At 34.6% G+C, this 13,955-nt stretch overlaps 2 protein-coding genes across 3 annotated transcripts; both read left to right on the top strand.

Moving 5' to 3' along the window:
- The first annotated feature begins 493 nt into the window (after positions 1-493).
- Positions 494-10,747, top strand: tomm40l (translocase of outer mitochondrial membrane 40 homolog, like). The gene is made up of 10 exons (XM_051872151.1): positions 494-652; positions 1,091-1,296; positions 3,879-3,946; positions 4,050-4,142; positions 4,261-4,362; positions 4,463-4,568; positions 4,729-4,851; positions 7,609-7,685; positions 7,778-7,880; positions 8,248-10,747. Exons 2-10 carry the CDS (start codon positions 1,092-1,094, stop codon positions 8,385-8,387), a joined length of 1,017 nt encoding a protein of 338 aa, XP_051728111.1. The 5' UTR covers positions 494-652; position 1,091; the 3' UTR covers positions 8,388-10,747.
- A 1,304-nt stretch (positions 10,748-12,051) lies between these two features.
- On the top strand, positions 12,052-13,503 carry apoa4a (apolipoprotein A-IV a). Of its 2 annotated transcripts, XM_051872669.1 has the most exons (4): positions 12,052-12,242; positions 12,356-12,410; positions 12,557-12,707; positions 12,805-13,503. In XM_051872669.1, the coding sequence occupies exons 1-4, from the start codon at positions 12,105-12,107 to the stop codon at positions 13,370-13,372; spliced, it is 912 nt and encodes a 303-aa protein (XP_051728629.1). In that variant the 5' UTR covers positions 12,052-12,104; the 3' UTR covers positions 13,373-13,503. The 2 variants fall into 2 exon arrangements, with proteins under 2 accessions (XP_051728629.1, XP_051728630.1); XM_051872670.1 differs by lacking the exon at positions 12,052-12,242 and having other exon boundaries at positions 12,249-12,410.
- The last annotated feature ends 452 nt before the right edge of the window (positions 13,504-13,955 follow it).

Genomic DNA, 13,955 nt, shown 5'->3' with positions numbered 1-13,955 from the left:
AGCGACCTCCAAAGCACATACCATGACCTTCAGGCAAATGCTCCTGTAACTCAAACCCGTTTCATGTTTACGTAGTGATTGACATGTAAACAGACCAATAGCCATTCAGCTTGGGTTTTGTCGAGCTGAAAGTAGGAGGACTTGTTTCCATGAATCGGTTCTTTCGAACAGTTCATCTGAACGAAACTAGCTAAACAATTCTTTTACGTGTTGACGTAATTGCGTCATCTCGCTGTTGAGAACCTTTTTTATATTACGTATACTCTATACAAAATTGTATATCATTAATGTCATTTTGTAATGTTTGCAACCATAATAATAATTAAAAAAAAAAAAAAAAAAAAAACGTTTTTATATTACATTATTAATGAGGGTGTTTTTCATTTTAGGTTTGTTGCCGCCTAGATTCAACTCTTTAAAACATAAAGTCGCTTACAACCATAAACTTGCATGTATATGCATAAAATTGACTCGAAAACCGCTCTAACCGATTTAGCCCGCTTACATGAACCATTCAGTCCGACTCGTAGACTGGTTTTGTAAACAGATTCATTGGAAAGATCCGACTCTAAACGAATGATTCATTCACGAATCGGTCATCGCTTGAAACACGTGGTTCTGTAACCAGGAGAACCGTCCTCTGAAGCTCAACGTGAGTTGTCATTGATTCATTGTCATTGAGCTTCTTTTTTATTATTAATTTACAGTACTCATTAGAGATTACTTAGCTAGAAATATTTTTATTTGTCATATCTAGACGGCATTTATATTGCCAATAGATTTTGTGTCTGACGAATAACAAAAAGCATGTGGCATTTAGCTTTCAAGCTAATTTATTAATAAATTACTGGTTGAAGAACGTGTGTTGCATTTTGAGCTGGATGCTTAACGAAACAACTAATCGTTTAAATCCAATTACGTTCAGTCATGTTCTTATTCAAAAGATCTTCAAGGACTATTTAAGGCTTGCTGCCTAAACGTAACATACATGCATTGTTTATCGTCTACAAATGAAACTGCTGCCAAAATTGATTACAGCTTATCATTTCAGCAAAAAAATCTGCTCTCAATCTCATCTGTCCTGTCTTAGAATGGGCAGTGTGTTGGCTGCCAGTGCCCCCAGCCCGCCTGTACCAGGGCCAGGTGGACAAGGTTTGGTATCAGTGCCACCAGGATTCACAATGCCCTCCGTCTCACCCGTCTCTGCCCCTGGCAGCTCTTCAGCTGGGCACCAGGAGACCGAGCCTCCCCTTCCAAACCCAGGTGGCTTTGAAGAGTGCCATCGCAAATGCAAAGGTAAACATAATTAATTAATTAAAAAAAAAAAAAAAAAAAAAGTCTATTTATTCCCTGATAAACTAAGATTAATCAGGGAATCAAAACTCATAACAAAGCCATTTCAGTTTTACCACATTAATGTGTACTGCATTGTTTTCAAACAACTACAAAAATATTTAAATATGAATTTGTTGATTTTTATATATATATATATGTGTGTGTAAATTGTAAAAATATGCATATATATATATATATATATATATATATATATAAATGTAAATTGTAAAAATGTATAAAATGTCAAATGTAAATTTATGTCCGTTATTCTTAATTTTCCTGGTTAAACATTACATAAGAGAGACTATACAGTTCTATTTTGTAGGGCTGGACGATATGACCTAAAATCAAAATCTCGATTAATTGAACATTTGACCTCGATTTCGATTAATGAATGTTTATTTTTTTATTTTTTGCCCCATAGTTCACTGACAAGGTTTGTACTGTAAATATGCTTTACTATTAAAGGTGGGATATTAGTGCTCTCATATAACAGCTCACTTTCAGCAGTTATTTTATCTATGGTTTGTAACATTTCTTACAGATTTCTGATCGTTGTAAATCAGATACAGATAAATTAGCACAGTGCCAGTACATTTATTTGAACGCATTAATGAGAAAGTGATTGGGTGTGAATTAGTCATACCGTCTCTCTATTAATTGTGAAGCTGTGGCTTGTAAGTAGTGACTTCAAAAGTAGAAAAATATATGCTATAACGATTGAGTTTTTAAGCTACTTTGGTGATAAATCACAGAACAGCGTTGACAACGAGTTCCTGCGCTCCTTTTCGTGTGATGTGTAGCTACTGTTCGTGTGCCAGTAGCTCAATATAATGATACACATCCGATGGTCTAAAATCGCTTGAATGCCCAGTTCAAACTGGCAAGCCTTAAAACACATAAAACTGACAAAGTTTAGTGAAGATGCAAGTGAAAGTGATCTCACTTTAGGGCTCGCCGCTTGTGCGCTGTCTGTGTGTGTTGACTCTGCGTTTAAGTTTGCCTCCGTGTTGCTTCCATGGCGCTGACTGGACAGGGCGGAGTCACATGACTACACACGCGGTAGTACTGTATGTTTTTAAGGAGAAAGTATTAACAGGAAATAACCGACATGGGAAAATTACGTCATTTAGAGGTCCTGAATTTCGGTTTCGATTACTTTTCGATTAATCGTCCAGCCCTACAATTTTGTATTTTTTGCAATAACTATGTAACGTTCTATTTATAACACCAAGTATAAATTTCATGAAGTTGGTGTTTTTTAACATTTTTACATTTATTCCAAAATAACAACTAAAGGCAGTGACAATTTAAACAATATTATTTGTGAACTAATGTTCAGTTTTTCTTCTTAATAGTCAAAATTTTCAGAAGTCATCAAGCTTGTACACACTGGTCACAGACACAAACACCAAGAATTAACTTTAATTTCCCCAAGCTGATTGCTCACTAAGAACCCCCGCAGTCATCATGTTTCCAGGCCATTTTAAGTTTGATTTTGACGTGACATAAAGTGGTGCAATGGCTGAGTTGTTTACTTACTTTTTAATTAGTCTAACCATTAACGCCATCATTGACTTCATTCAGGCCGATGAGAATGCGCATGAAATCAAGAGGCGGGATTTATCACGTGAACCAATCATATCCAATCATAACTGATCATATCCAATCAAAGCGCGATGGAGGCACTGCCTCCTCTCATGTGACTTTCCCCCATTCATTCTCAGTTACCCTCCACTAAACCCATCACATGCATTAGGCTGTCTGTTTTACTTTAAACTCAACGAGGACACAGGAGGCAAGCCTCCCGCTGTAACTTCACCTGCGGGTGTCGCTGTTGGACACTGTTACTTTATAAAAACGAGTGACTTTTACACTTTTTAATGTCACATTTTGTTTTTATTTTTTGGAATATCGATTCTTTTCTCATCCAGTTTTTTTGAGGAGACACTACCTCCCTTGCCTCCTAGGAGGAAATGCCTCTGACATACATACTACCAATCAAAAGTTTGGGGTCAAGAATTTTTTTGAAAGAAATAATATTTTTAAGCAGCAAGAATGCATTAAATTGATAAAAAGTGGCAATGAAGACTTTTTTTTTTTTTTTTTACTGTTTTTAACCTATTTATCAAAAATCTTGAAAAAAAAAAAAAATGTATCATGGTTTCCATAAAAATATTAAGCAGCACAACACTGATAATAATAATAATGATAATAATAATAATGTTTCTTGAGCAGCAAATCAGCATATTAGAATGATTTCTGAAGGATCATGTGACACTGAAGACTGGAGTAATGATGCTGAAATTCAGCTTAGGAATAAATTACATTTCAAAATATATTAAAATAGAACATTAAAATACTGTAAATATGAACGGTAGTTCATATCCTGCTTCCTCAGTTCAAAATTAATTCAAATTCAGGAGCTCCGTTGGAATTTAAAAGCCGTTCTTAATTCAGTTGTACCTTTGTACCTGACTTTGCTTTGAATTTTGGTGATTACAAATTCATGTTTTTTACACTAATGTCTGTTTGTTCCTCAGAGGTTTTTCCAATGCAGATGGAGGGTGTTAGACTAACAGTGAATAAGGGCTTAAGCAACCACTTCCAGGTAAGTCCAGTGTGTTCACTAGTGGAGCTGAACATTTCTGGAGCCATGTTGTTGAAGAAAGTATTCCTTGGTTGAAGCCATGAACTCTTGTTTTAATTCCTAGGTGAACCACACAGTGTTGTTGAGCACTCAAGGAGATTCCAGTTACAGGTTTGGAGCTACTTATGTGGGGACCAAACAAACAGGACCAGGAGAGGTACATATTTCGCATGCAGTATAAATAAATACACAAATGAAAAAATATTTCCAGAGCAAAAATCTTTTTTTGTGCTGTTTACCCTAATATTTATAGTTTACCTTAATATTTTTGTCAGGCCTTTCCCGTCATGGTTGGTGACATGGACAACACAGGGAGCCTAAATGCACAGATTATTCATCAGATCACAAACAGAGTGCGCTCTAAATTTGTCTTCCAGGTGTGTATTTGTGAACAGAGCCTATATGTGTTTATTTTTGATTAATTATAAAAAAATATGAAAGCATTGCTGAACGTACTGCAACACTTGTGTCAATCAGACTCAGCAGCAGAAGTTTGTGAACTGGCAAGGAGATGCTGAATTCAAAGGGGAAGATTTCACTGCTGCTGTGACCTTTGGCAACCCAGACATGTTGGTGGGGTCTGGTAATTGTCTTCTTTTCTTCCATGTTTGTTCATGCCGCAGTTTGAGTTTATTTTAGTAGCTGTATTTGTTTTTAGTCATGTCATGTCCTTTCTTTAGTTAACTTATTTCCTCTCCGGTTCTCTCACCTCTTGTCACTCTCATCCCTCGCCTCTCTCTCAGGAATTGTTGTAGCTCATTATCTCCAGTCTGTCACTTCGTCATTGGCATTAGGAGGAGAGTTAGTGTACCACCGCCGGCCAGGAGAGGAGGGCACAGTCATGTCTCTGGCAGGCAGATATACAGGTAAACATATAAAGAAAGAGTAGTAATTAGGCATGTGAGTGTCAAATTTTGATTTATCTTTTATCAAAGTAAGATGAATTACATTACAAAACAGGTTGAAAAGACAAACAAGTGTTGTCCTATTAATGTGCCCCTATTATGCCTTTTCAGATAGTACATTTCATATAGTTGTATAGCTGTTTGGGAATGTAAAAGGTCTAAAAATTTTCAAGAGTATCCCCCCAAAGAAAGAACTGATACTGAAACGAGTCGTCAGTAATTCCAGTCTTACTTCCTGCACAAATCTATGAAGGTTTGTAACAAATTTGCATAATTTGGAAACCTTTGGTGTATCTGGCACTGCCCTAGATTGGTTTAGGTCATATTTTACGGGTCGTAGTCAATTTGTTTTCATGGATGGTTTCAGATGTTGTACTGGTGTCCCACAGGGCTCAGTTCTTGGTCCCCTGCTTTTCAGCATTTATATTTATCCTCTTGACAGCTATTAAGATCCCTTAACCTCAGCTACCACTTCTATGCTGATGATACTCAGATTTATATACATTCTCAACCTGGTCAATTTGTGGATGTCTCTCATGTTTCCAACTGTATTTCTGAGATTAAGTTGTGGATGTCTAAAAATTTTCTGTGTCTGAATTATAGCTCTAAAACTGATTGATAATTGGGAGTTTTGCTCTAAAACTACCAATTGATATTAGATAAAAGTTTTTAAAACTTTGCTTTTCAGGAATGCTTTTATTTGATTATTTTTTTATTAGATTTTTTTTATTAATTGTATTTAGTGATTTATTTCTTGTTGAGTTTATAATATATTGTCTTATATTGTTGTGTTTTTCCTCTATGTAAGCTTTCATGGAAAGCACCTTGAGAAAGCTACTTTTAAAGGCGCTATATAAAATAAATGTATTATTATTATTATTATTAATGCCAGCCTGTGGTCTCCATTGGCTGCCTATGAACAATCTACTTTGACCCGCCCTCAAACTCTGTAGTTGTAGCTGAGGCTTAGAAGAGTTTGGTTCGTGTTTTCGACATGTCGAGAATACGCTGTTTTCTGTGCTGCGAAAGCAAATCCACATTGCATGTACTTCCAAAGGATGAGGACTTATATGGTAAAAAACTGACGCCATCATTACTGTTTGTATTGCTGTCTATACAAGTGCTGAGGAAGAGATGAAATTCAGATTCTGACATGCACTGTAAGCTGTATACCAGTCACAACAGGCTTGGCCATCTAACCAATCAGAGCAGAGGAGGCTCTCGGAAAGGAAGGGTTTAGAGTAGTGTTGCCAAGTCCATGGTTTTTCCGCGGAATTGGGCTACTTTTAAGTTGTTGCCGCTGGGAATTTTTTTTTCCGCGGGTAGATTTTCACCCTTGTACGTATGATTTCGAGAAAAGACAGAAAAGAGGTGATGCTGCAGTGTATATTATGAGAAAATTATAGTGTTTTTGACCTTGGATGCATGTAAACCTATTGTAGGAGACCTCTAAAAAAATTAGGAACCTTTAAAATAGCATAATAGGGGCACTTTAATAACAAGTTTAATATATATATATATATATATATATATATATATATATATATATATATATATATATATATATATATACACACATATATACCCTACTGTGCAAAAGTCTTAGGCACATCAGTATTTTCACCCCCAAAAAAGGGTTTTAAGCCAGTTATTTATATCTTTTGCTGTAGTGTATCAGTAGGAATTATCAGTTCACATTTCCAAACATTCATTTTGACATTAATTGTAATAATCCAACGAGATTTATGAATGCACAATAAGTCTGAAAACAGCCGGTGCTCCACACGGAGATCTGCTCTCACCATCATCAAATCTGTCTGTGATTACATGAAGAAACAGATGAAACTGAGACAAACTAAATCCAGAAGAACTGTGGCCGTGTCTCCAAGACGCTTGAAGAATCCTTCCTGCAAAGCTACCTGAAAAACAATGCACAAGTGTACCTGGACAAAAGCTGTTTTAAACGCAAAGGGTGGTCCCACCAAATATTGGTTTGATTTAGTTAATAGAAGTTAATTGATAAATAAAATCTATTTATGACAGTATTTTTGAAAGCATCCTCACTTTACAGCACTTTTACACAAATGCCTAAAACTCTTCACAGTACTGTATCTTTGCAGGTCAGTTTCTTCAAGCGTCTTGGAGAGCCACAGTTCTTCTGGATTTAGTTTGTCTCAGTTTCATCATTTTGAGATCAGATCTCCGTGTGGAGCACCGGCTGTTGTCAGACTCCTTGTGCATACAAAAAGCTCACTGGATTATTACAATTAATGACCAAATGAATGTTTGGAAATGTAAACTTATGTTTCTGACACACTACAGAAAAAGATATAAATAACTGACTTAAAACCATTTTTGGGGGCGTGAAAATACTGATGTGATTAAGACTTTTGCACAGTGTGTGTGTGTGTATATATATATATATATATATATATATATATTCAATATATATATGTATATATTCAAATAACAAAAGGAACCTTTAAAATTCAAATACACTAAAACAATACACAAAAATGTATAAAGTAAACCAATGTTTCAGACTGATTCAAGTGCAAAAGTACACAACTATTAAAGAACTATAATAAAGATTATATCATTTTCAGCCAATATTTAGAAATCTTTTCTGAACTGGCATGTTCTAACCCAGATTAAAAAGTAAAAATGTTTAATAAACACTATATGTATGAAAAAATCTGAATGGCTATTTGAAAACAGGCAGCAACTTTATCGCCACATTGACACTAGGAGGAGCTGGAGCTCATGGGTCATATTACCACAAAGCCAATGATCAGGTAAATGTTCATCAGCAGAATGAATCATGTCTTTATTCATTTATGCTGTTTTATTGCTTTATGATGACCTTTGTTTTGTTTTTTGTTATTAGTTGCAGGTTGGTGTGGAGTTTGAAGCGAGCACCCGTATGCAGGAAACTAGTGTATCATTTGGGTACCAGCTGGACGTTCCCAAAGCCGACCTGGTCTTTAAAGGTTGGTACACATACATGCATGTGTACATTCTAACATACAGACAGCATTCATCAAGATTTCATAAGTTATGACGAATTCAACAATTGCCTTTGTTGTAATATTTCACACATTTATCTTCGTCGATGGAGAAGGGGGCTCAGAAAGCCACAGCATTCTAATCCAGTCCTCTTATTTGAAACATTTGTACACTAAAATAGTGTCATCATTAACTAGTCATTCCAAGAATTGTTGTCTGATATTTAAACGAAAATCCACCTCAGAAACCTCAAATGATTAAAGTCTTTTAAATCCGTAATCTGCATGGAACTTTATGGTTAAAAAGTATGTGATATACCCTTATTTACAGAATCTTTCTCTCTATCTGTAGGTTCTTTAGACAGTAACTGGGTGGTTGGAGCTACGCTTGAAAAAAAGCTGCAGCCTCTGCCTCTGTCTCTGGCCCTCTGTGCTTTACTTAACCACAGAAAAAACAAGTTCCAGTGTGGGTTTGGCATCACCGTTGGTTAAACCTACCTTCTTTCTTGGTTAATTCTTCAGTTTACACACCAGTGCCGTTGCTGGTGAAACGGTAAAGGTTCTACACACCTGTACAAAATCAATCAGTAACTAAGAAGCAAAACAAAGAGATTTTTGTTAGTTCCATGTATCAGACCAACCCCAAGGGTTTCATATTCTTGTAACATAAACAAAAAACAATGAAAATTCCAATATCCAAAAAAAAGTAACCTGACGCATTAGGAGAACCAAGAAGAAATACACATACACACATAAATTTGTCACTCTTTTTGTGTTGTTTATCGTCCAGTTCTTTTTATAAATTATTTCCTTGTTTATTTTTCATTTCATTGTCACAATCTTTTTAAAATTTGTTGCTGAATCTCTGTACTCATGTAGGAACCTACATAAATAATAATAAAAAAAAAAAATGTGTGCATTGCCGGTACTGACAAACATGGATAAATTATTAAAACAAACATATCTATCTAACAAACTGAGATGTAGGTTTAAGATTTATGAATATATTTTTGTGGGTGTGAAAAATACATTATTTAGAGGTAGAAAGCCTTTTTTTTCTTATAAATTTGTCTCTCAACCACTGTTGCATGGTTGAGAAACATCCAACTAAGCCAAAAAATATTTTCACATGTTATAATCCCAAATTTATGCCATTTCCCACATTGTTATAATTTTTGGTTGCACTTTATTTTACAGTGCTGTAGTTACATTGTAATCACTCAAGTACTGAGTACTATTAATTAACTACATTTACTTATTATAGAGTTACAGTTAGGGTTAGGGTTTAATTTAGGGTTAGTTAATTGTAATTATGTATAATTTACTGTTATTACTATAGTAAGTACATGTAGTAACGTGTAACTACGGCACTGTAAAATAAAGTGTTACCTAGTTTGTTTGTTTTTTCCCCACCATCTGCAGTGCCTTCATGAATATGTATTTTGAGTATTGCCTAATGACATTTGCACAACAAGTGGTAAAATACATTGTGTATGATTAAAAGGTTATTTAAGTGTAATACTGATTACTACAGCTACTTAGACATTAATGGTTAGAATATTGTGCAGTAGATGATATGACTTTGCTTTACTAACATTATCACAAACAGAATTTTTTTTGACTTTTTTTTTTTTTTAGTTAGGAGAACACATGCCACAAAAGAACATAGAAAAAAACCCTTTGTGCCATTCTGTGTGATTGTATGTTCAGCAGATATCAGGATCTTTTAAATGCAGATAACTGCTGTCATGAAGAGGGCAATGTCCAGAAGAATCTTCTTTAAAACCTGACACATCAGTTATTAATACATCAACCTTACATTAATACGTGCAGACCAACATGCACAGACACAAATGTACCTCTGCACCTAAAAGATAACTTCACATGACTGCAAATGAATAATTATGAGAGAGTCCTATTAGTTTTTACTTTTTGTCCATAATTAATGCTATTCCAGTGGGATTATAGCAATGCTCAGATTATTTTTATTTAGATCACTAAACCATTTAATTGAATAATGTTAAGTTACTACTGTGGAATCTAATTATATTAAGATGTATAACAGAAATTCATATTTTCATTTAAAAAAAAAAAATTGAATATACCTTTATAACGCTATACATTGTGTTATATTGCCTTGGCAGTAAATTCAAAAATGAATTAACGCTGCTTCGAGGGTGTTTCTAATACGTCGACTGAGGGAGTGACGGCAAATTTCACAACTTTTTCTCCTGACTGCTGTAATCAATCTCTCAATATGTTTCACTATTTTAGAAAATTGTGAAAATGCTATCGTGGATTGTTTTCTTTTGCTATTGGAACAAATGCAAATACAAAAATTATATTTGCTGCCATCTCCCATTCACCGCTATAGACATTTACCCAACTATGACGACTTCCGCTTCTGAGAACCTCAGAAATGTGAAAAGGGTCCATTGTTGTATAAAAGGGAAACTGCCAAGTGTTTTATTTCATTATTGAAATAATGTGACGGTTCATTCTCATACGTTTTCTTTTTTATATTGTTTTAGCTTGGATGGTTTAAATAACAGTGATATTAAATGCATGACATATTTTCTGCATAGGAATGCAGCCATAATAACCTGTTTTGAATGGAATGCAACTAGATCAATATGACAGAAGCTCAGTGGTCAGTTCTCATTGTTCTCCTTGACCTGATTGATAAGTGCAGATGCAAACAGTCTTGATGGCAGTTTTGTGTAATTGGATAAACGCCTAGACACGTGATTTACAATATTGCTTAAAGTAACCTTTTACCTCACTGATGTACTGCGGATGTGTTCTTTTAAGACTGTGTCTTAAACCAATAAATGCATCAGTTTAAAATGAAATCAAGATTGTGGAACAATGTTTGTTGTTTTACTCTAATATAGCAGAGCTTGCTAAAATGGCTTGAAAAGGCAAGGCTAGACCCATCAACAATTTACATGCAACTTTAAAACTCAGAGACAAAAAAACTGCAAAAAATAAATAATTTACAGACAAGATACTGCAGATCCCTATAGTAACCTACAGTCAAACCAAAATTTATTCAGACGCCTTGAACATTTAATTCATTAATACAGTTTATTCACTATAGTTTAAAAAAAATGGTAACAAGATCTCAGAGTTAAACTGTGTCAGAAAGAATTAATCTTAATTATGTCAGATAACACTTAAGCAAAACATGGTCAGGTCAAAGTGTCAATAATTTTTGGTTCCAAATTTTTATCAATATTACTGGTAGTCCACTGCATGAAGAATTTTTGGGTATAATATGTCACAGTTTACTTTATTTTGCTATCCTTGCTTACATTAATTAACTATAGTGTCCTGCACCCACTAGTAAAATTATTTAAAAAATAATTTTTGGTTTGACTGTATATGTTGTTTTCCCATTAATCATTCCCTTACAGTTTTTACTTATACATTACAAACCATTATATAAGCTAAACATATTAAACCAAAACTTCAAACTGTAAAAAAAAAAAAAAAAAATTAAAACTAGAAACACTTTTTTTTTTAGAAACACTATCTTTTTCCAAACATTCAGTTGTTAAATGTGTACTTAATTTCGAAAAATATACAACAGAAATCTGTATGCGCAGGAAAACCGCCAATAAATGTGGCTTGTGAAAATGTTACCTCCAATTCTTGCCTGTAACGCTTTATAAAGTAGACAACATTATGGTGTAGATGTAGAATACAGGGGCTGATAAATGTGATTTTACATTCTATATGCAAATATTGTTTTTACATATCTGGTTGAATGTTTGGGGAGTTTATTTAGCTATTTATTTATTTTAAAAAAATAAAATAAAAATGTATTTATTAAATATATATATATATATATATATATATATTAAAAAAAAAATTCTCAAATGTAATCTTTCTTTTATTTTTCATTTTTCATGTGATAATTTTCCTTAAATTTCTTTACATTTTCTCAAAAAAAAAAAATACTGGTTACCTAAAACCAAAACGATATATCAATATGTCTATTGTTTAAGATTTTCTAGTACTCTTCATATATATATATATATATATATATATATATATATATAATGATAGGTTTGATAGGTTTCAGGAAATGGGTCTATTAAATATTTACAAGACACTTATTTTAGACATATTTGTTATACAGTATTACATCAGAGTCCGAGTCACAGATCTGAGTTCAGTTCAGTTCAGTTGATTTCATGATGTGGAATGAGTGACATGGCATGTACAACTGACAGCAGGGCACTACCTTCTGGACTTTACTGCCTTTATCAGAGCTCTGCAATCCATTTATATACAGTGCTGATACATTCTCAACACTTACACACAGAAGAGGACAAGAGAAAAGTAAGGAACTGGACAAAAACACAAATGCAGGCTTATGTCCTTTTCAGTTAGGTACAAACTAGTTGAAAATATTCAGTGTTCATACCTGACAAAAGGATTTTTTTTTCTTGTAGAGCCGGCAGACAATCATGAAAATCCTTGTAGTGTTTGTTATTGCAGCTTTCTCTGGTAAGCATTCACAGAATTTTACTAATTTTCTTATAAAATAATGTTTTTTCTCTCTCAAAACTGGTCAGAAAATCATTTTAATTAGTTAATCAGCTTATATGTGTTTATTTATATAAATTTCTTAGTAATTATGGTGAATTCATTAGGTTGCCATGCCAGTATGATGTGGCAGGACCAACCAGAGAACAATATGGATCTGGTGAAAAATGCATTCTGGAATTATGTGTCTCAGGCAACTCTCACAGCTGAGGACACACTGCAGATGATTAGAAACTCAGAACTGGGTCAAGAAATCAAGTATGTAGTAAATGAGATGATGAACTGATAAAATGGCTATAAAACAAATCATAAAACTTTAAAGAACACAAACACCCATATCTCTGATTCTCCACAGTGACAGGATATCTAAAGGTGCTGATGCCATCAATGGATACACCCTGGCCATTCAAAGCCAAATAACTCATCTGACACAAAACCTGCTGGCCAAACTTTCCCAGGAGGCAGATCAGTTGAAACTGCGCCTGGAACAGGAAATGACATCTGTGCAGTCCCAGCTCAAGCCATATGTTGAGGAGATCAGAGTTGATATTGAGGAGCAGGTTGAGCGGCTGAAGAAGGATGTGGCCTCGTATGCAGAAACCATGAATTCTGAAGCCCTGAAATCTACTCTGGTTCAGGGGGCTGAGGAGCTGAAGGCAAAACTAGAGAGAAGTTTCATGGAAATGAGACCTCAAACCGAGGAGCTGAAGCAGAAACTGGACCAACACTTTTTGGAGTTTCAGATGAGCATGACTCCATTAGCCCAAAGCTTTCAGAGTCAGCTGGCCCAGGGAAGTCAGGAGCTTCAGAAGAATCTTTCTCCCTATTCAGAGGAGCTGAGAAAACTGGATCCATATGCCCAGGACCTGAAGGCCCAGTTAACAGCTCTCTGGGAGTCTTTTGACAAGATCGGCAGATCTTGAAAGACCTTAGAGACTTTATGGAGACCTTATGGAAATGCAAAAAGGTGCTTCTGTTACCATTGGGGTTTCACCTAATATATTCTTTGTTGCTCATGTATGTTTTTCAAAAAATTGCTAAATAAATACGTAAACACTATGTTTGATATCCGCATTTTTTAAAGATATTTTACAATAACATCTCATGACAGCATGAACAGCCATTCATTAGCTTACACTCAAACACACCAAAACAAGGCATGAAAAATAAGGAACTAGGAAGAAAGAGAAGAAAAAAATTAAAGTAAAATACATACAATGGTTATTGGGACATAACAGTCTGTGGGCTTCAAAAAAGTTTCAAAGAGAAGACCAAATATGCCAAAAGATAGAGCAAGATACTGTAGCATCAAGACCTTTGATGTAAGACTCATAAGTGATTTTTGGCAAAGGTTTAGTGCCTTGACTTGTCCACATTTTGACTGAAGGTATCTGTGAAGTTGACCATAAGAGTTGTGTTTTTTCGCCAAATAAATGCAAAAAATTATCACACATCAAGAGAAAAAAATTTGGAGACGATGCAAAAGTCTTTCCAATAATCTTTCCG

The sequence above is a fragment of the Ctenopharyngodon idella genome, chromosome 19, assembly GCF_019924925.1.
Source record: "Ctenopharyngodon idella isolate HZGC_01 chromosome 19, HZGC01, whole genome shotgun sequence".
NCBI lineage: Eukaryota > Metazoa > Chordata > Actinopteri > Cypriniformes > Xenocyprididae > Ctenopharyngodon > Ctenopharyngodon idella.
This window is presented reverse-complemented; position numbering and strand designations above follow the sequence as displayed.